The sequence below is a fragment of the Antedon mediterranea genome, chromosome 7 (genome assembly GCF_964355755.1).
Source record: "Antedon mediterranea chromosome 7, ecAntMedi1.1, whole genome shotgun sequence".
Taxonomy (NCBI): domain Eukaryota; kingdom Metazoa; phylum Echinodermata; class Crinoidea; order Comatulida; family Antedonidae; genus Antedon; species Antedon mediterranea.
The window spans coordinates 29,097,459-29,117,597 of NC_092676.1; the positions used below are offsets into that span (position 1 = coordinate 29,097,459).

At 35.9% G+C, this 20,139-nt stretch overlaps 1 protein-coding gene across 2 annotated transcripts; it reads right to left on the reverse strand.

Moving 5' to 3' along the window:
- Positions 1-67: 67 nt before the first annotated feature.
- Positions 68-11,270, reverse strand: LOC140054915 (twinkle mtDNA helicase-like). 2 transcript variants are annotated; one of them, XM_072100037.1, is made up of 13 exons: positions 11,212-11,270; positions 10,098-10,517; positions 9,748-9,977; positions 9,228-9,400; positions 8,948-9,104; positions 8,715-8,836; positions 8,264-8,435; positions 3,133-3,267; positions 2,711-2,784; positions 2,291-2,405; positions 1,717-1,905; positions 982-1,110; positions 68-570 (listed from the first exon to the last, which is right to left on the reverse strand). In XM_072100037.1, the coding sequence occupies exons 2-13, from the start codon at positions 10,435-10,437 to the stop codon at positions 367-369; spliced, it is 2,040 nt and encodes a 679-aa protein (XP_071956138.1). In that variant the 5' UTR covers positions 10,438-10,517; positions 11,212-11,270; the 3' UTR covers positions 68-366. The 2 variants fall into 2 exon arrangements, with proteins under 2 accessions (XP_071956138.1, XP_071956137.1); XM_072100036.1 differs by having other exon boundaries at positions 10,098-10,455; positions 11,212-11,237.
- Positions 11,271-20,139: the final 8,869 nt, after the last annotated feature.

Consider the following 20,139-nt stretch of genomic DNA (forward strand, 5'->3'; position numbering starts at 1 on the left):
GGCCTATAACTAAAGAATACTGTAATTACTTTATAATAAACATAAAAATAAAGAGGAACACAAAAGATAATATGTTTATCAGGAAAAGTGAGGACAGCTCTTTCCTGCATTTATTTTAATCATGGAGGTTTCCTCCATGTTTTAACACAGTACAAAAATTAATATATGAAAATATAGGATATAGTAATACAGTACATAGCTTCTATTCTTAACATTCAAGTTCAATTTTAATCACTTATACCTTCACTATCTACTTTATAGAAATAATTTTCACAGTTTTTATTGAATTAAAATTTGTATTAAAAAAATACAGAATTCCTCAATTAGCAAGCTGTTGTATACAATGTTGTAGACAGAGGGCAGTGTTCACTCAGCTGTTTGCTCATTTTCAATAAATATATCTTTAAGCGAAATTGATTTAGCACCAATAATGTCGGTCTCCTCTCCGTCTTTCTTTAGTTTTGGTGGTTTTTTATTCCTAATTTTAGCCGGGGCTGACATGCAGAGAGAATCTTTGTCAAAGTATAGAGGAACAACACCAAGATCTCCGTCAAATCTGTTTTTTGCAACCTAAATGAAAAAAGATTGTTAGTATATTTTGCATTTATGATTCTAATTAAAGAAACTTTCATTTTTATTTCATTTATTTATTTGACCAACAAACCATAAGATTAAATATACAGAGATGAATTAGTCAGGGACTGCTAAAGTAAATAAGATTACTGTAACTACAAGAGTCAACAGTTCCATGATCTTAACTAGAATAAATTTATAATGCAGCTGCCATTCAGGCACTGAATGTTTGTCAGTATACCATACGAGAGTCATGTGACACTTTCCAATTGTTTTTGTTTTTTTTATTTATCTGTTTTTGTATATCTCAGAGCAAACATAATGTCTATGTATATTTTATATGCAAATGACAATAAATGGAAGTGATTTTTCACTGATGAATGAATGACTGAATATGCCGTGTAATACCTGAATGTACTTCTTGCCTCTCACAGACGTCAACCTTCTATCTTGAAGGATTAGAACGTTGTCTGCTTCTTGACTTGCCTTGGCACTACCAAATATGGAGGCAGTTTGCAGCTCATCCGAGTCTTTTTCCTGCAATTGATAAAAAATAAATTACCATGACTCCTACCAAGGTGATATTTAAGAGTCATATATAGTGTTTCAATTTAAAGTATTGCCTAACTAGAAACGGTAGGAATAGCACCATGGACGAGCGCTACTATAGAGATTACAAGGTCAGATCCCAAGGTCATTATATCATACGTTCACACTGGCACGTCAATTTCCACTTAATCTAAATGTTCACATACTGTCGATGAGTAACAGTCGACTACGACCCATGTGTACGTGACCGTCGTGTGCACATTCACTCAATTTAAAAGTCCATGTTGAGATATTGTATATCATACAGAGTGCCCTTATGAGGCCAGAATATAAATAGTTTCGAGCGTGGATATCTTAGAATTAGAGACACACCACATGTACTCTCGCTATCAAAATGAATACTATTTCATGATTGTTACAATATCGTATGAGTATTTTGTAGACAATATATTACACACTGGGGTATTGTAATTTACATAATAAATAGTATAATATCAAGGTGGAATGTTGCGTGGGAACGCCAGCACTGAATGTGAATGTATCATAATTTGTGATGAAAATCTTCATTTGAAAAAACACCATTCAAGTTTTTACCTTGCGTGGGTGAATAACCAAAGTCACATGACAATTATTCCGTGTTGCGAATGTGCGGAATGTTGCAATGATCGCATCGTACATAGCAAATCTGTCGCTGACAGTCTTGTCAGAAGAGCCAACCATAAACTGCAAATTGTCGATTATGACGTGTTCAATGTCGTGTACGTACACAGCGTGTGTCATTGCCTTTTAAAAAAAACATTACAATATTTTATATGTAATTATTGTGTAATGACATGTAAAGTAATGCTGTATGATATCTATGGGAGGCTACAGTTGCATTTATCATCCAAGTAGTTTATCTGTATTTAAAAGGTCTAAAGCTCTGTCCACACTATTAAACTTTATGTGAAAATGTGAAATGTGATGTACCCAAATCTGGAGATGATGATGTCATATCAGTACCATATTTGGGCATATAACGACCATATTTAGGCACATTACAATTTTTTTGTCAAACTAGTTTGATAGTGTACACAGAGCTTTAAGCTATGGAAGTGCTTTTATGGGAGTAACACCAGTGCTGTTACACCATTCATGCATACTCCCCTCTACCTTTCAACCTGTTTACCTCAATGACAGCTTTCATGTTTTGTTGTCCATGGAAGTCTAAAAAGTAAAGCGGTAACAGTTCCATCTTATCAGCCCATTCATCAAACACAGCAATGTTCTGTTCCATATTTAACCTTAAATCATAATTACCATCAATTATTCATACCAATATTTAAAGCTCTGTCTACACTATCAAACTTAATGGGACAAAAAAATGTGATGTCATATCACTAACATATTTAAGCATATCACTACCATATTTGGGCACATCTCACTTTTTTTGATAGTGTAGACGGAGCTTAAGAGTATTTTTATTCACAAAATCTGATATCAATATCTAATAGTGGTGGTTCACAGTATTATCATGCATCACATTAACACTGATATTGGAGCTACTCTTGTAGTAACAAAGTTTGAAATAAATGATACGGTTACTTACTGGGAAAACTGGCGAATCATAGTTTTAGCAAGTCGTACATTCTTAATTTCAAAACTGCCCCATAGTGTGTTTACCTAGATAAATTAAATGATATACTTTTGAATGTCATTGAGTATTACTGTACTCTGTAACCCAAGAAGAAGGAACAATTTATTATTGTAAAATACAGAATTTGATTATAATTGTATCATGTAATTGGTGTTTACACTGTTAGATGAAAATGAAATAAATATAATACACTTGACTATCTCAATATCTGATTCCTTTTATTATTCAATATAATGGAAATTACAATGTTCATATCTTGGCTTGCCTAAAAAAAATAAGGAAAAAAGAAAAAGAGAAGAGAAAAGAGAAGAAAGTAAAAGAATAAAAGAAGAGAGAAAAGAACAACAACAAGAAACATTAACAAGATGACTTACCCCTTGCATACACAAATCCAGGGAGTACTCACTGATGAATGTTGTCTTTCCACTTCCTGTTGGACCTGTGAACACGGTCAACTCTCCTTTCCTGTGACCTTTTAATATGTTACACAGCTGTGGAAACCGCTGCCACTGTGAAATGCAAGTGTTCTTATTAAAGCATGTTATACCCCTTTCACACCAAAACTCCGGAGTGTCTCCGGAGACACCCCGGGGTTTATGACCATTCAAAACGTCGAGAAACTCCGGAGATACTCCTTTCACACCAACGTAGCAACTCCGGGGTTTATAAAATAAAATTGTAAATGTCGCCCTCTATTTTGTTTGTTTACATAGCGACGATCATTAGAATCATTTTAATTAATAATATGTTTAATTTAATAATTACTTTCAAAAGTCTCAGAAGTAATATAATGTTTTATTGATACTACTTATTATTTTTTAACCTGCTATATATGTTGTACAAATATTTAAAGTATTTTGAAATAAAACTAAAGCAATGAGTGATCGTGTGAGGATGACCTTTTGACCCGAAACACTCCGGAGTTTGATGTTGGTACCTTTCACACCAAAACACCGGGGTGTCCCCGCAGTTCGCTCTCCGGAGAATGTTCAGCTGTTCAACCCCGCAGTTTTAAACTCCGGAGTTGCTTGATTTTACCTTTCACACCAAACAGCGGGACGTCAACTCCGGGGTGTCTCCGGAGTGTCTCCGGAGTTTTGCTTTTGGTGTGAAAGGGGTATTACACAGCTGTGGGAACCGCTGCCACTGTGAAGTGCAAGTGTTCTGCAGGGCTCGCAGAATCGCTTGCCCGACGTCCCGCGGCAACCAAATAAATACGTCGGGCAACTAAAATTTAACATATCATGTCCCGACGGGCAACCTCTTAAAATCACCGAAAATGTCCACGATGTTTTACAGGGGTGGTGAAAAACTGTAACAATGAAAATAATAGTCGCGCACGAACGAATTCTCTTGACGTCGAGACCAGTGTAGTGTTTGTTAAGTAAATGTATGGATCGGAATTCGGTGGTATGGAACGTTATCTCCAGGAGCCAAAACATGTGTTTCTATGCAGTCGGGCGTATCAAGTCGTTGCGTATAGAGTTTCCAGGTCTGTCATATAGCACGCGGTCTCTTGCGGCATCCATTGATCGCGAAATAGGAAGCGTTGAACTCTCGGCTTTTAACTTATTTGAAGTTATTATACCAGGGAGTTTCTAATTAACAACTCCCTAGTTATACTATAAACCAAATAAAATAGGGGCTAGTATGTTTTTGTTTTTCTCAATTATCGACATCATTTTACGGTGGTAATAAAATCTGAATCTACTACTTATAGTATTAATTATGTGGCCTACAGCCTGATAGTAGATTAGGCCTATGTTTAATTACATTCATGTTATGTATTTTGTGTGTAATAAATAATTTGCTGAATTACTGTAATTATTGTTCAAATTAATGTACAGTTGTAAATACAGTATATTATTAAATTATTATAATAGATACGTAATTTTAATTGTCTGTGCCAAATAGGCGGCGGCCGATGTTTTTAACACAGGCAAGTAGGCCTACCATTTTTTTTACAAATATTACAGAATATAAATTTAATAGGCCTAATAATTTATTTAATAAATACATTGAATACTTAAATAGTTACAGTATATTTTTTATTATCAACATTGAAAATAATACACTTCTTCGGGTATCGCCGAGAGTTGAACTTTCAAAAACTCCAACTTGGCGGAGCACGTGGTTTTCACCACAATTCGGCACAGTTCCCTTGTGTTTTCAATCACCAACTTGTGCGAGCAGATGGTTGTTTTTATCCAACCTGTGCGAGCTTCTACTGTAACAACAAGTAAACTTCCACAAGCCCGCACTCTCCACACACCGTACCCATTAGACTTGCCCCAAGTCTGTATTATCTTTTTTTTTATTCATTTGTTTTTATTTCGACCGCGATTTTTGTCTGAAAATACAGACTTGTGAAACACGTATAGAAATCGATTTGCAGACCGCAAACATCCGATCAGAATGACGTAGTTTATCATACCGTATTTGGCTATATGGGGCGGGCGGTATGTAAATATGGATTTCGAATCAACCAATGAAAAAGATCGAGTACGTACAGTCTAGTGCTGAATGTACGATCGAGACTGTTGAAATATAAAATCGTAATGCCAAGTTGTTTTGTTTATTAATTGTTTAGTCTTTGGCCTAGGCCTCTTTCGTAGGTCCTACTCAATTCGCACGTATGACCTGCCAAATAAAACGCCAATAAAGTAGGCCTACATACCACCACCGGCGACACACAACAACAGGGCTACACCACCACCACACAGTCATAGGGACTGGCATATATTTTTCAATTTATCTTTCTGCATTTGAATAGTGTTCAGTTTGAAAGAGTATGTAATCGTAAGCATTTTAAACTTTAAATCAACAAAATTGATTGAGTATTTCGAAAGTTATGAATAAAATAAGGTGTAAAAATTTGGCACCATCACTATCCTTTGTTTACATAGGAATCCCCACCCCGCGTTTGTGACCTTGTACACAAATAGTCACTGGGTGAAAATACTACTAAAACACATATAAATACATTTTATGAACATATTTTTAATTAGAAAGTTGATGGTGACAAATATATATTTGCATAATACCACATTTTGTTTGGAAATTGTGTCAAAATCACAAAAATAAGATAGAAAGTACTTATTTTATGTTTACCCTCTCCCCGGACTGCGCGAATGTCCCGGAGGAATACCCCCACCTCAGCCAGGCTGTGTGATGACGTCATCAGGCACTTCGCGGCCTAGAATTGCTTACTCACCTAGCATCAGGTGATTAAAAACCTTTTGTGATCCAATATAGGTGATATTTATGTAAAACCAAAGGCGTACACTGTTAAAATATAAATATATCTAAAATATATAAGCAAAATCCCAAAATATTAGGCATGTTTTCGATTTTTTCTGATTTTACTAACATTTCGAGCCCAAAATAAAATGTCATCGCGAAGACATGTGGGCAAAGGAATTTCAAATTTTTCATCGGAATTTTCCGGAAAAGATCGTACAGTCATTCGTTTTTTCTGAATAGCCAATCAGAGTTCGTAAATTCATGCGCAAGTTGACCCCTTTTTAACAGGTTAAGGGTCACACTTGTCTATTCCCTAAAGATGTCTGCTGCCCTCTAGCGGTTTTGCTAGTAGCCACAGAACAGGACATGGTCTGGGTGGGAATTAAATCAAAATTATCTCCGCGTAATAAATGATCCATTCAATGTTTGATTTGCGGAGAAGCTAGCCTATCATATCACGAGTTTTCATGTTCTTGGGAAAAATCCCATCAAATGTTTACCAGACTACTAGGCCTAGGCATATAAAATAATGTCTAGCCTTCAGAAACTTTTATAAATGTACCCAAGAAGTACACGTTGTCTAAACGTAACATAGCGCATGCGCACCATCTTAGTTGTTGAGTCTTTGAAATTCTGAAATATGAATATTAAAACGGTGTACGAGTGAGTAGCCAATCGCATGCAGCTGAAACTGGTCAACCGGATAATCGTATGCACCAAGAATTCTTGGTGTCAAACCACGTGACTTGTGCGTGTTTCCCCAGACGGAGTATCCAAAATCAAGTAGTATACGTATGAAACGCCATATGTGCCAAAATATTTATCTTTTTACTAATATTAAGACAAAACTCCGTCTGGAGCCCAGACTACGTACCCATGTGCTCCTACTACGTACGGCAGCTGCTGTGAGGTTTTTTGCTATACGCATGCGTATTGTTTCACGTCACGTAGACGGACGTCAGTTGATGTTTTTTTTTTTTTTCTTCTCTATGATTTCAACGCGTTACAAGCTCATCACCTTCATAAGTACTTTGTTTAAACTTTTTAGGCCTAGGAGGCCTACATTTCTATAGGCAATATTTTAGATATATCTATTAAATAATTGTAAGATAATTAGTGCCATGTCTAGGCCACTACATTTTAAATATCGCAAAATAGCTTGATTTCGGAATTTCATTGCACAATAGAAGCAAAACGTTTTTGCTCCCAAAGTAAACCCACGTGAATACGCCTTTTTCATTCACGAAACGGAACACATCTTCGATCGATGACAAACAATGCCGTGCAACGAAGCGTAACCAACAGAAATAACATAGCGTTTTCAAGGGATTTCAGGACACCATGTTAATTAAACAATCGCAACTCTTGTACGGAGGATCGTATGAGAAAATAAATTACTGTAAAATGTTCTTAAAAGATTGGCCTACATCACTGTGTAATTGAAAAAATTTGAAAAATTGTTTACACTACTTTAAAATCCATCGAAAAAAACACCACAGTGTATTAAGCATAGGCGTTTTTCACCGACGTTTTTTCGCGGTGCAGTCGCGGTATAAAACGTTAAAATTAAGTTAAAATAGTGGGCAAGTAAAAAAATGATGAGGGCAACCAAAATCTAAAACCTACTTGCCCGAAGGGCAACCAAATATTTTAGGATTCTGCGAGCCCTGGTTCTTATTTTAACATGTTACACAGCTGTGGGAACCGCTGCCACTGTGAAGTGTAAGTGTTCTTATTTTAGCATGTTACACAGCTGTGGGAACCGCTGCCACTGTAAAGTGTAAGTGTTCTTATTTTAACATGTTACACAGCTGTGGGAACCGCTGCCACTGTGAAGTGCAAGTGTTCTTGTTTTAACATGTTACACAGCTGTGGGAACCGCTGCCACTGTGAAGTGCAAGTGTTCTTATTTTAGCATGTTACACAGCTGTGGGAACCGCTGCCACTGTGAAGTGCAAGTGTTCTTATTTTAGCATGTTACACAGCTGTGGGAACCGCTGCCACTGTGAAGTGCAAGTGTTCTTGTTTTAACATGTTACACAGCTGTGGGAACCGCTGCCACTGTGAAGTGTAAGTGTTCTAATTAAAGCATGTTACACACAGTACGGATTCCAGTTCTGTGGCCGGATAAAATATCGTTAGAAATGGGTGTAGTGTTTAAAATAGAACCTTTTATTTACACCAATGCATTCAAGATTCTGTATAACATGTGTGTGTGTGTGTGTGTGAGTGAAAATGTATACATGTTCAGGGCCTACTAACCTTAACACCAGCCACTTGGTCAGTATCTGTGAGTTCTCTGAACACTTCTTGTCGTAGGTTTTGAAATGATAAAATTGACCTATGGGCAACAGGTTGAGCCCTCTTGAGAATTTTCATCAAATCCATATTCATGTTCAGGGCCTGAAGAGGTGCTGGGAGGTCATCAAGTGGTCTAATAATAAAATAATATTAATGTTCAGGGCCTGAAAGGGATGCTGGGAGGTCATCAATAAAATAATATTCATGTTCAGGGCCTACACATGTGCTGAAAGTGGTCTAAATAATAAAAGAATATTCATGTTCAGGGCCTGAAGAGGTCTTGGGAGGTCATCAAGTGATGATGATGACCTTCTAATTAAAGACTATCATACATATCCCTCTTGGTAATTCCAATCATTTACACTTTTGGCAGTTGAACAACAGATTTTAACTAAATCATAACATCACATACCTGAGGAGATGACATCTTTTAGAGTTCAATTTTTTAGAAAATTTTCTAGCTGTTTCCCAAGATCGCACATCATTTCCAAACCAAAGAGTGATCTTCTTAAAATGTTCAAGCATTGGTAAAATCTACAAAATAGAATTTTGTTTCAACCTTATTCAGTGCCTTCGTGGCTTTATTGCAGTAATTGTATAGAAGTATACCTCTTGCTATTTAAGTATTCTGGCACGCTACTTTACCTCTTGTGGCAGAGTCATGAGACCTCTTGGAAGAGACAGAACTGGCGTCTGGAGCTTCTGATGGACTGCCACTGCATCAAACTCGTTCAATGTCAGTATAACCTCTTCTGAATCTGGTGCCAATAGTTGGTAGCCAAAGAGACCTTCTGGATTCAACCTTAGGGAACAGAATTAAAATTAGTTAATTTTGGGGAGTGATAAATTGGTATGCGTTGTTGACGCCAATATAGAATGACATTGAGAAAGTCTTAAAATTCTTCATCATCTTGTATATACTTGCCTTGGATAGGAAAAGGTGTCTAACTGAAGGTGCTTATTTCGATGAACTTTGGCCATCGCCAGATGTTTTACAGCACTTATGTCCATATTATGATTGTGAAGAGGTAAAATAAGAGTTTTATCATCTTTACAAACACATACATTTAATTTATCAAGAGCAGCATCAGTCAGTACCTGAAAAACATTAAACATCAAACTGTTCTAAAGCTCTGTCTACACTTTCAAACTTTTACAAAAAAAAAGAGTTTGATGTTCCCAAATATGGTAGTGATATGCCTAAATATGATAGTGATATGCTCAAATATGATAGTGATATGCTCAAATATGGTAGTGATATGATATCATGTCAATATATGGGCACATCATATTTGTATCACATATATTTGTGATGTATGTTGCGCCATAAGCAGCAAAAATGATGTGGTATCTGTTCCAATACAACTTTACTTTCACCCTCCTAAGAAGTGCACCTCATGTATAAATGTTTTAAACAGGAACATTGTTCAAACACATTAATGTACCTCAATCTGAAATAGTTTCTTTAATGTCACTTTTTTTCTACCAGTACAATCACTAAATTTGTTGGATTCCGTCAACTTAACGATTCCTTCATCCAATTCTTCTTTACGTTTCTCTGCATCCTCATCTTCTTCCGCATCCAGCAACAGCTCTCTTCGTTTCTGGAGGCTGATCCGATCTTGTAACCGATTCCAAGAACCGCACAACTTCTGACATTGGCAGCTATGGTAACCTGGAATAGAAATTAGCCATTGCTAATAAAGGCTGTGTTGATTACTTAATGAAATGATTTGAACAACTTTGACCTCTAATCAACAGTAGATGAGTAAAGAGTAATGTTTTATACACATACCTGAGGTCTTATTCACAAACAGGCTTTTCTCTGGTTCTTCACAGAAAGGGCATTTTGTTTTAAAGCATGTGAATCCGTTGGTAACATCCCAACCATGTGCGTGTAAGCATTCTCTCATCTCCGTCGGCGTCGGAACGTGCACATCTTGAACGGATTGGATCTTGAGAAAGCGTTTCATCAACTTAATACTTGTATGAAAATTTCTAGATGCATTATTACTTTTTTGATTAGTAACATGTTTTAAAGATTGTTTTTTTACAATGACGTATGCCTTTGCACTGTTAACCTGTATATCAGTAGACCATGTCAGTTGGAAATGCTTTCTTGACAATCGTTGCATACTCACACTCACACCATTCTATTGGTAGATAGTAATATTTCAAAATGATCAGTCATTATTTTTTATCCGAAAAAATGTTTCTGAAAAAGAAGTAAATAATAATCTAAACTAAAATTATTATACTAATATTAAATATTGCAACTTAGTAAAGTTTGTATTGTTGTAGATGTACATTAAATTAAATCATATGGACATATTTTTTATTACAAAAATGTATATTAGTATTTATTTAATAATTATAGAATAGTCCCGAGCCGAATCGTGCCGAATCGTCCCGCTACCGTCCGTGAAGTCTTATGCCCACTTTTATTTTAGGTGCGAAGTTGCAGCAGTAGCGCCGGCCGGCCTAGCTAGTATACCTAGCGGTCACAGTGCATTTCGGCCGCCAATCAATTTATAATTATTTAGTAAAATATTAACATTTTAACACACATGGCGTGTCATACATATTCAAGAATAATTACAATTCTGGCGGCTGAAATAAACAATACATATTTTGTCCTTTTTTGGCGTTTCATGAATTTGGCAATTCATTAACCAGCGGCCGAAATGATCAGACACCTACCTACCCTACCCTATAGGCTAGGGCCTAGCTAGTATAAGGCCTAGCCTAGGAGAGCTAGGTAGGCCTAGGCCTAGCTAGCTAGCCTAGTAGGCTTAACTTATTTATATATAGACCTAGGCTACTAGCCTATCTTATCTTATAATTAGAAACACAATAAATTAAAATAACGTAACATATAATACAGCAGATAATAGTTTATAAATATTTACCATTAAAAAAAAAAGTTTAATTGTTCCAAAACTCTCACTCCTTCCCCATCATCACGACGCACATGTTGTTTTTATTATTTTGAGGTATTCAGAGCGCGTCATTCTGACGACTGGAGCATTCTTTACTTCTCTACGGAGCGCCATTTATGCCTTTATTAACTTCAATAATATAAATAGTACTACGGTAACTACTCAAGTGTACCCAATTTAGCACCAGGGTAGCACAGTGATATAAAATAGAAATAAGTCACTACTTTCAATATCTTTTCGTATGTTAATACACTGTGCTCAAGTGGACCTAATTTGAAGTCGCTTAAGTTTCAATATTAGGGCCTATATGTTTAAAAGGCATCTGAAATCATATTTATTTCAACAAATTTACGAGTGCTAGCGGTTCTGGCGTTGCGCCTTAGAACTTATCTTTTTGGAAAGAATTCGGCGCATTATAAATATGAATTGAATTGAATTGAATATCTTTTCGTATGTTAATACACTGTGCTCAAGTGGACACAATTTGGCACCAGTGGAGCACAGTGATATAAAATAGAAATAAGTCACTGAATGTTAATAATCTTTTCGTATTTAAAACATCGAGAAAAAATACTTCTGGAAATACTTCAAAAATATTTCAAACTTGCTATATATGTTAAATATCGGTTACTCCATCCGTAATGCAAAAGAAAAATTAGTTTCAAGCCATATCAGTGATTTTAATAACTTGCGTTTGTCTAAGATAAATACTTATTTAGTGTCCCCGGAAAGTGAACATATTCATTGAAATATGAAATTAAATATTAAGTCTCCAGTACTAGCCCACCATGGAGCTAATAATGAAAATAGAGCCCAGAATTGCACTTATATACTATACTTATTACTACACATGACCTATGATATAAATTATGATAATGTTAACATTTCAACTATCCAGATGCGACGCTACTTCAAAATTTTAGGTGGGGTTTTCTACTCTAAAAACTCGACTTCATATATGCCTAAAGGCCTAGCTCGAAATTGGTCAAGAAATTGGCATCTTTGCAAATGTTCTATATTTTATCTTATTTCACTCTCCATTAACCCCATACAAAAACCATCGGAGACAAAGTATCTGTTTAAAACATGTTTATTCTGGGATTATGGCCAAACACACCAAATACCATAAACGTTTATTCATAACATATTACAAAACAATATATTGCAATCATGGATCGGACATTTTCGCTACCAATGTAGCAACATTGATTAACAAAATCAAAATTTAACAGTATGGCGTGTTGACCGCGAAAGATTAACAATGCCATCTTTCACAAGCATTGCATAACAACGCACGACATTCCAAACCGTTTCGTACACCTGCGATGAAAATATAAAATTCAATTTCTTTTAAAATTGAGGGCGGCAAACATAAAATTTACGAGATCGAATACTAGTTGAAAAAAAAAATTGAATGAAAAAAAAGATGTTAAATGTGCTCTCCCTGCCTCAGCACCAAGGCCCTGCCACAGCCTTTTGGGGTCGTTTCCAGCACATCACCAGATGCATTGATGTTGTCGCCTCATGATGTGTGGTGGAAAGGGGGACGTATAATTCTGTGAACCCCAAACACAGTGGCCGCATGCCTTTAACTCTATTCCACCGACCAGCGTGGGAATCGAACCCACGACATACGTGTTGTCAACACGACGCTCAGGCGACCGAGCTAACTGATCATTTTGGTTTTAACAAGGTTAATGTGATATTTATGATGAAATGAATTACGTAATAAACGTATAAATAGACTATTATCAGCTGTTCAGTCATGTACAACTTTGTGGCCTAACGGGTAATGCTCAGCTTTTGGGTGCTCTCAGCTCTAGTAGATTGGGTTCGAACCTCTACGGATATTTTTTTTTTTTTTTATTTGAAAATAAATATTGTTTTTCTTTGATTTTGAAAGAGAGATATTTCGAGGGTTGTAAATGTCAGGCCTAAACAAACAACAAAACAAGTGGACCTTTTTTTAAATCAAAAACAAAGTTGCATAGCATTATTTTCCATTAAATAGACTGCCATAAAACCTCGAAAAGAAGCCCATGTGCTCCTTCATTTTTAGTACTCTTGGGTGGGTTTCTTTTCCACATGAAGTTCTTTTCGATATTACTTTTGCAAACTAAAAGAGAAGAGCTGGATTCCCGCCCGGAAAATGTTTTATTTACATGATTTGAATGAACAATCTTCTAATGTAAAGATTAACAACATCAAATTTATATTAACAGTGTGGCGTGTTTACCGCGAATCTTCCCCATAATACACCTGCTCAAACTCATTTGCATAACAACGCACGGCATACCAAGCTGTTTAGCTGCAAGGTCCCCAGAAATGACATCTATTATTTTTTTTAACAACATTTATAAGAATCTTCAGTACCCTACCATTTTTTGGGCTGAGCGAAGACAATTTTGAAAAATAGAGCTGCATAGGTTCCCGCTCGAAAAAAATTACTTCCAATCAGAAGTTCCTTTTTGGTGTTGTAAGGTCTGATACAACTTACTTCCAAACAGTTCCGTCTGAGTTAATTTGACAACTTACTTCCAATTAGAAGTTCCTTTTTGGTGTTGAAAGGTCTGATACAACTTACTTCCAAACAGTTCCGTCTGAGTTAATTTGACAACTTACTTCCAATTAGAAGTTCCTTTTTGGTGTTGTAAGGGCTGATACAACTTACTTCCAAACAGTTCCGTCTGAGTTAAATAATTTGACAACTTACTTCCAATTAGAAGTTCCTTTTTGGTGTTGTAAGGTCTGATACAACTTACTTCCAAACAGTTCCGTCTGAGTTAATTTGACAACTTACTTCCAATCAGAAGTTCCTTTTTGGTGTTGAGAGGTCTGATACAACTTACTTCCAAACAGTTCCGTCTGAGTTAAATAATTTGACAACTTACTTCCAATTAGAAGTTCCTTTTTGGTGTTGTAAGGTCTGATACAACTTACTTCCAAACAGTTCCGTCTGAGTTAAATAATTTGACAACTTACTTCCAATTAGAAGTTCCTTTTTGGTGTTGTAAGGTCTGATATAACTTACTTCCAAACAGTTCCGTCTGAGTTAAATAATTTGACAACTTACTTCCAATTAGAAGTTCCTTTTTGGTGTTGTAAGGTCTGATACAACTTACTTCCAAACAGTTCCGTCTGAGTTAAATAATTTGACAACTTACTTCCAATCAGAAGTTCCTTTTTGGTGTTGTAAGGTCTGATACAACTTACTTCCAAACAGTTCCGTCTGAGTTAGCCTGACAATTAACACACCCTCCACTTTTTCTTTCATAAACATATTTAATTACATTACTATTTAAGTACACATTCTGTAATCGTTCTAGATCACTTTTGCTACCGATGGTGCGTGCGCAGTCCGGTGCGCAGCCTAACTAAAAACATAACACCGGCGCGTGTGCAGTGTGGATTTAGTAAGAAGCCTACAATGGCGGCCGCAACATCTACAAAGCAAACATTTGTTTAGCCGCCATTTTGAATTCAGTAAGTCTAAACCAATAGATGATAGGGTTGGCCAATGAGTTTATTGCCATCAAAGAAAATGTAACATACAATGTCATTACACCTCCGTGTATATTATCACCATAGAAATAACCACTCATCATAATATGTACACAAACGCACCCCCATGTAAAAATAAGCACTCCCACTATCATCGAAAAAGTTGTAAGCATTCTTTTGGACTCTTCCACGTTATGGGTAGAAAACGGGATGCTTCTCCTGTGTTTTACAACACTTCTGTAAATCGCTATATAAATAACTGTATTCAGTGTTATATATGTAAAAACTATTGCCGGAAAGCAGAAAACACATTGTGAATTTTGACTAATAAGTAGCGAAAGTCCACACTGACTAACTATTGTTACTATAACAGCAATTGTGCAAGTTTTTTTGGTGACAATGAGATGATATTTCATAGGCGCCCAAACGAGTGCAATATAACGGTCAATAGCGATACAGGCTATACTGCAAACAGAAGCTAAGAAGAACGCATTCGCTAGAACGTAAATTAAGCAATAATACATATTCTGGATTTGTATTGTAATAAACAAGAACATCAGTGCATAGATCAAAGAACAACAAGCGTCAGAAAAAGCCAATAAAGTTATAAACACGTTTTGTTTCTTGCGAAGTTTCTTGTTTGTGAATATTAATGCCACAACAAAACTGTTTAAAACGAGCGATATTGCACATAACACGTAGAAGGCTGGGATCGCATAGTCATAGAATGCTTCCACATTGATGACGTAATAACGAGCTAAATATATCCAGAAATTAATCTCTTGGCACGAGTCCAAATCGGTGGAATTCATTATGAGGAGGAGGAGGCAGCTTTGGTGATCAACTACTGATATCCTTCACTGATCGATTCCTCAGTTACAGTGTGCAATCTCCTACGATATTCCTTACTATATTAAGTTATATTGACACATTCTGTAACCTTCCATATCGTACATCAAAAACTAATTCCACCAATGTATTTGAAGACACCTTATTGCACAAACTTATTGATACCAATGTTATTAAACCTTCATAATATATTGTTTGTTTTAAATATAGTGTACACAAATTCATAATTGTGAATTATTTTTACTGATATCTTCAATGATTGATCGACAGTTTCATAAGTAGACAATTCCTTAATTAAGAAACACCTATAACTTTTTAACTAAACTGTCATCAATCAAACTGGAATTGAAGCTTGATTGAAACTGACGATCCACCACGTGACTGGTGAGTCTTAATTTGCCCTAAAGTCATGACACAAACTGGAAACATTAACTTAAACATTAAAATAGAAATCTAGCCCTCTTTTTTCCTTCTTTCACAACACAGTCTTGTTTAAAATTTGACGTATTTTATTACGAAATGTAGAAATCTGAAATCGGTGCGTGCGCAGTCCCTACGTGTAACTGGTATCCGCATTGTGAAAACTAGGTAACATTTGCTTAGCCGCCATTTTGAATTCAGTCAGTCTAAACCAATATATGATAGGGTTGGCCAATGAGTTTATCGACATCAAAGAAAATGAAATATACAATGTCAGTACAGCTCCCTGTAATATATCATCGTAAATATAATTACTCAAAGTAATACTTACACAAACACACCCCCATGTAAAAATTAACACTCCGGTAATTATTGAAAAAGTTTTAAGCATTCTTTTAGACTCTTCCATTTTTGTCAAGGGGATGTTTCTCCTGTGTCTGACAACACTTCTGTAAATCGCTATATATACAACTGTATTCAGTGTTATATATGTTATCACGGTTGTCGTAAAACAAAACACACATTGTTGGTATTTAGCATGAAGTATTGAAAGTCCAAACTGACTAACTATTGTTACTATAACAGCAATTGTGCAAGTTTTCTTGGTGACAATGAGATGATATTTCATCGGCGCCCAAACGAGTGCGATATAACGGTCAATGGCAACACATGCGATACAACACAGGGATGTTAAGAAGAACGCATGCGCGAGAACGTAAATTAAGCAATAATACATATTCTGAATTTGTATTGTAATAAACAAGAACATCAGGATATAGAACAAAGAACTACAAGCGTCAGAAAAAGCCAATAAAGTTATAAACACGTTTTGTTTCTTGCGAAGTTTCTTGTTTCTAAGTATTAATGCCACAACAAACATGTTTAAAACGAAAGAAGTCATACACACTACGTAGTGGGTGGGTATTGCATAGGCATAGAATGGGTTCATGCTTATGACGTCACGAACTTCATCTATCCACCTGATAGTATCAGCACACAGGGTACTATTTTGAGATTCCATTGTTTGGCATGCACAGGACTTCCAAATACTTTGTTGATATCACTACATACATCCTTAACTGATCGTTCGAGTAATATTGCATTCCTTGTTATTATCGTCTGAAATCATATTCTGTTCAACTAATAACATCAAAAATGGTACAAACACACGCATACAAACATTATAGAATACCAAGGTTATTAAAATACATAATTAATAACTATACAGTACAAAGATTGTTTGACTAGCTGATTACGCAAACATTCATTGTATTATTACTGACATCTCAGGTTTGATTGACAGCTTTACTAAGTAGACCATTAAGAAAGGCATTATTACTTTGAAAATTAACTGTCAATCGTGGATAACGACCATGTGAATTCCAAACAGTTCCGTCTGAGTTAGCCTGACAACTTACTTCCAATCAGAAGTTCCTTTTTGGTGTTGAGAGGTCTGATTTACTTCCAAACAGTTCCACATGAGTTAGCCCGACAACTTACTTCCAATCAGAAGTTCCTTTTTGGTGTTGAAAGGTCTGATACAACTTACTTCCAAACAGTTCCGTCTGAGTTAATTTGACAACTTACTTCCAATTAGAAGTTCCTTTTTGGTGTTGAGAGGTCTGATACAACTTACTTCCAAACAGTTCCACATGAGTTAGCCTGACAACTTACTTCCAATCAGAAGTTCCTTTTTGGTGTTGAAAGGTCTGATACAACTAACTTCCAAACAGTTCCACATGAGTTAGCCCGACAACTTACTTCCAATCAGAAGTTCCTTTTTGGTGTTGAAAGGTCTGATACAACTTACTTCCAAACAGTTCCACATGAGTTAGCCCGACAACTTACTTCCAATCAGAAGTTCCTTTTTGGTGTTGAAAGGTCTGATACAACTTACTTCCAAACAGTTCCACATGAGTTAGCCCGACAACTTACTTCCAATCAGAAGTTCCTTTTTGGTGTTGAGAGGTCTGATACAACTTACTTCCAAACAGTTCCACATGAGTTAGCCCGACAACTTACTTCCAATCAGAAGTTCCTTTTTTGTGTTGAGAGGTCTGATACAACTTACTTCCAAACAGTTCCACATGAGTTAGCCCGACAACTTACTTCCAATCAGAAGTTCCTTTTTGGTGTTGAGAGGTCTGATACAACTTACTTCCAAACAGTTCCACATGAGTTAGCCCGACAACTTACTTCCAATCAGAAGTTCCTTTTTGGTGTTGAGAGGTCTGATACAACTTACTTCCAAACAGTTCCACATGAGTTAGCCCGACAACTTACTTCCAATCAGAAGTTCCTTTTTGGTGTTGAGAGGTCTGATACAACTTACTTCCAAACAGTTCCACATGAGTTAGCCTGACAACTTACTTCCAATCAGAAGTTCCTTTTTGGTGTTGAGAGGTCTGATACAACTTACTTCCAAACAGTTCCACATGAGTTAGCCCGACAACTTACTTCCAATCAGAAGTTTCTTTTTAGTGTTGAGAGGTCTGATACAACTTACTTCCAAACAGTTCCGTCTGAGTTAATTTGACAACTTACTTCCAATTAGAAGTTCCTTTTTGGTGTTGAGAGGTCTGATACAACTTACTTCCAAACAGTTCCACATGAGTTAGCCCGACAACTTACTTCCAATCAGAAGTTCCTTTTTGGTGTTGAGAGGTCTGATACAACTTACTTCCAAACAGTTCCGTCTGAGTTAGTCTGACAATACTACAAATCAGAAGTTCCTTTTTGGTGTTGAAACTGAGTTAGCCTCACAACTTGCTTCCAATCAGAAGATCTTTGGTGTTGAAAAGTTTTAAACAGCTTATTTCCAATCAGAAGATCCTTTTTGGTGTTAAGTTCCGTCTGATGATGAATTAGTCTTTACTTATATACAATACAATAGGAGGCCCACTGGTTACATGACGCACTATTATTTATTAAATTAATAGATGGCTCTGTAAATGTGTTGCTACTTTCAGTCTATATTTGTCCACAACAAGTTATTTCGTGAATTGCTTTTCTGAAATCTGTAAGTCGAAACCAGTAAATAATTGGATTAATGAGAGAATTACATGTCATTAAAACGTAGCTGAAATAAAATATAGTCACAGTTTGTATATTAATATCATAAATAGTGTCTTTAAATATCATAACAATGTTTGTGAAACAAATTATGCCCCACGTCAAGATGAACACACCGACAATAATCGAAAATGTTTTTAACATTTTATTCGATTTATCTAATGTATGCCTAGATAGTGGAATATTGCTCCTATTGTGCCGGATACTTCTGTAAATTGCTATATAAAGGGCTGTATTTAACACAATATACGTTGATACAAGTAACGGAAAGCAGAAGATGCACTCGTCGACAAAATTGAGAAAAATGAACATGAATATGAATTGGCCAATAACCGTACTGATTACAGTTATAGTGCAAGTTTTCTTGGTGACAATAAGATGATATTTCATCGGTGCCAAAACGAGTGCGATATAACGGTCAATATCGATACATGCAATAGAACTAATAGCTATTAAAAACATTGCATGTGATAGAAATCAGAAAAGGCATAAATTATTATTGTCTTTTGAAATTAGTTCGAAAAGCACAATGTAAAATATAGAACCCATAGCGTCAGCGACAGCTAACAAACTTATAAAGACATTCTGTTTCTTGCGAAGTTTCTTCGTTGAACAAATTAACAATACAACCACACTGTTTGTCAGAAATGATATAAAACAAAAACCGTAGAATATCGGTAACGCGTAAAGAAAGAACGGTTCGGTATTTAAGATTATTTGAAATGAATTATTACGCGAAAGTACGAGTAAAGACAACTCACAAGTACTATCAAGCATGTTTACAAACGCCTTCAACAAACTTTTAATAAAATAACGTTATTCTCACTTAAAAGTCTCCTGTGTTCTTTGTTGTGTCTCTGCCTTTTTCTATGCTGTATGTAATAAATGTTTATAATATGCCTACCGCGTAACTCCGACTAAATACTTAAGAAAACATGTCGAGTTGCGTCAACTAAAATCAGATCGCAGAAATTTATCTATAAGTTGTTGAATCCGTTATACGTTATTACTAATGTCTAATATTACTTGATGTTGCGTACATCGCGTGTTACAAAC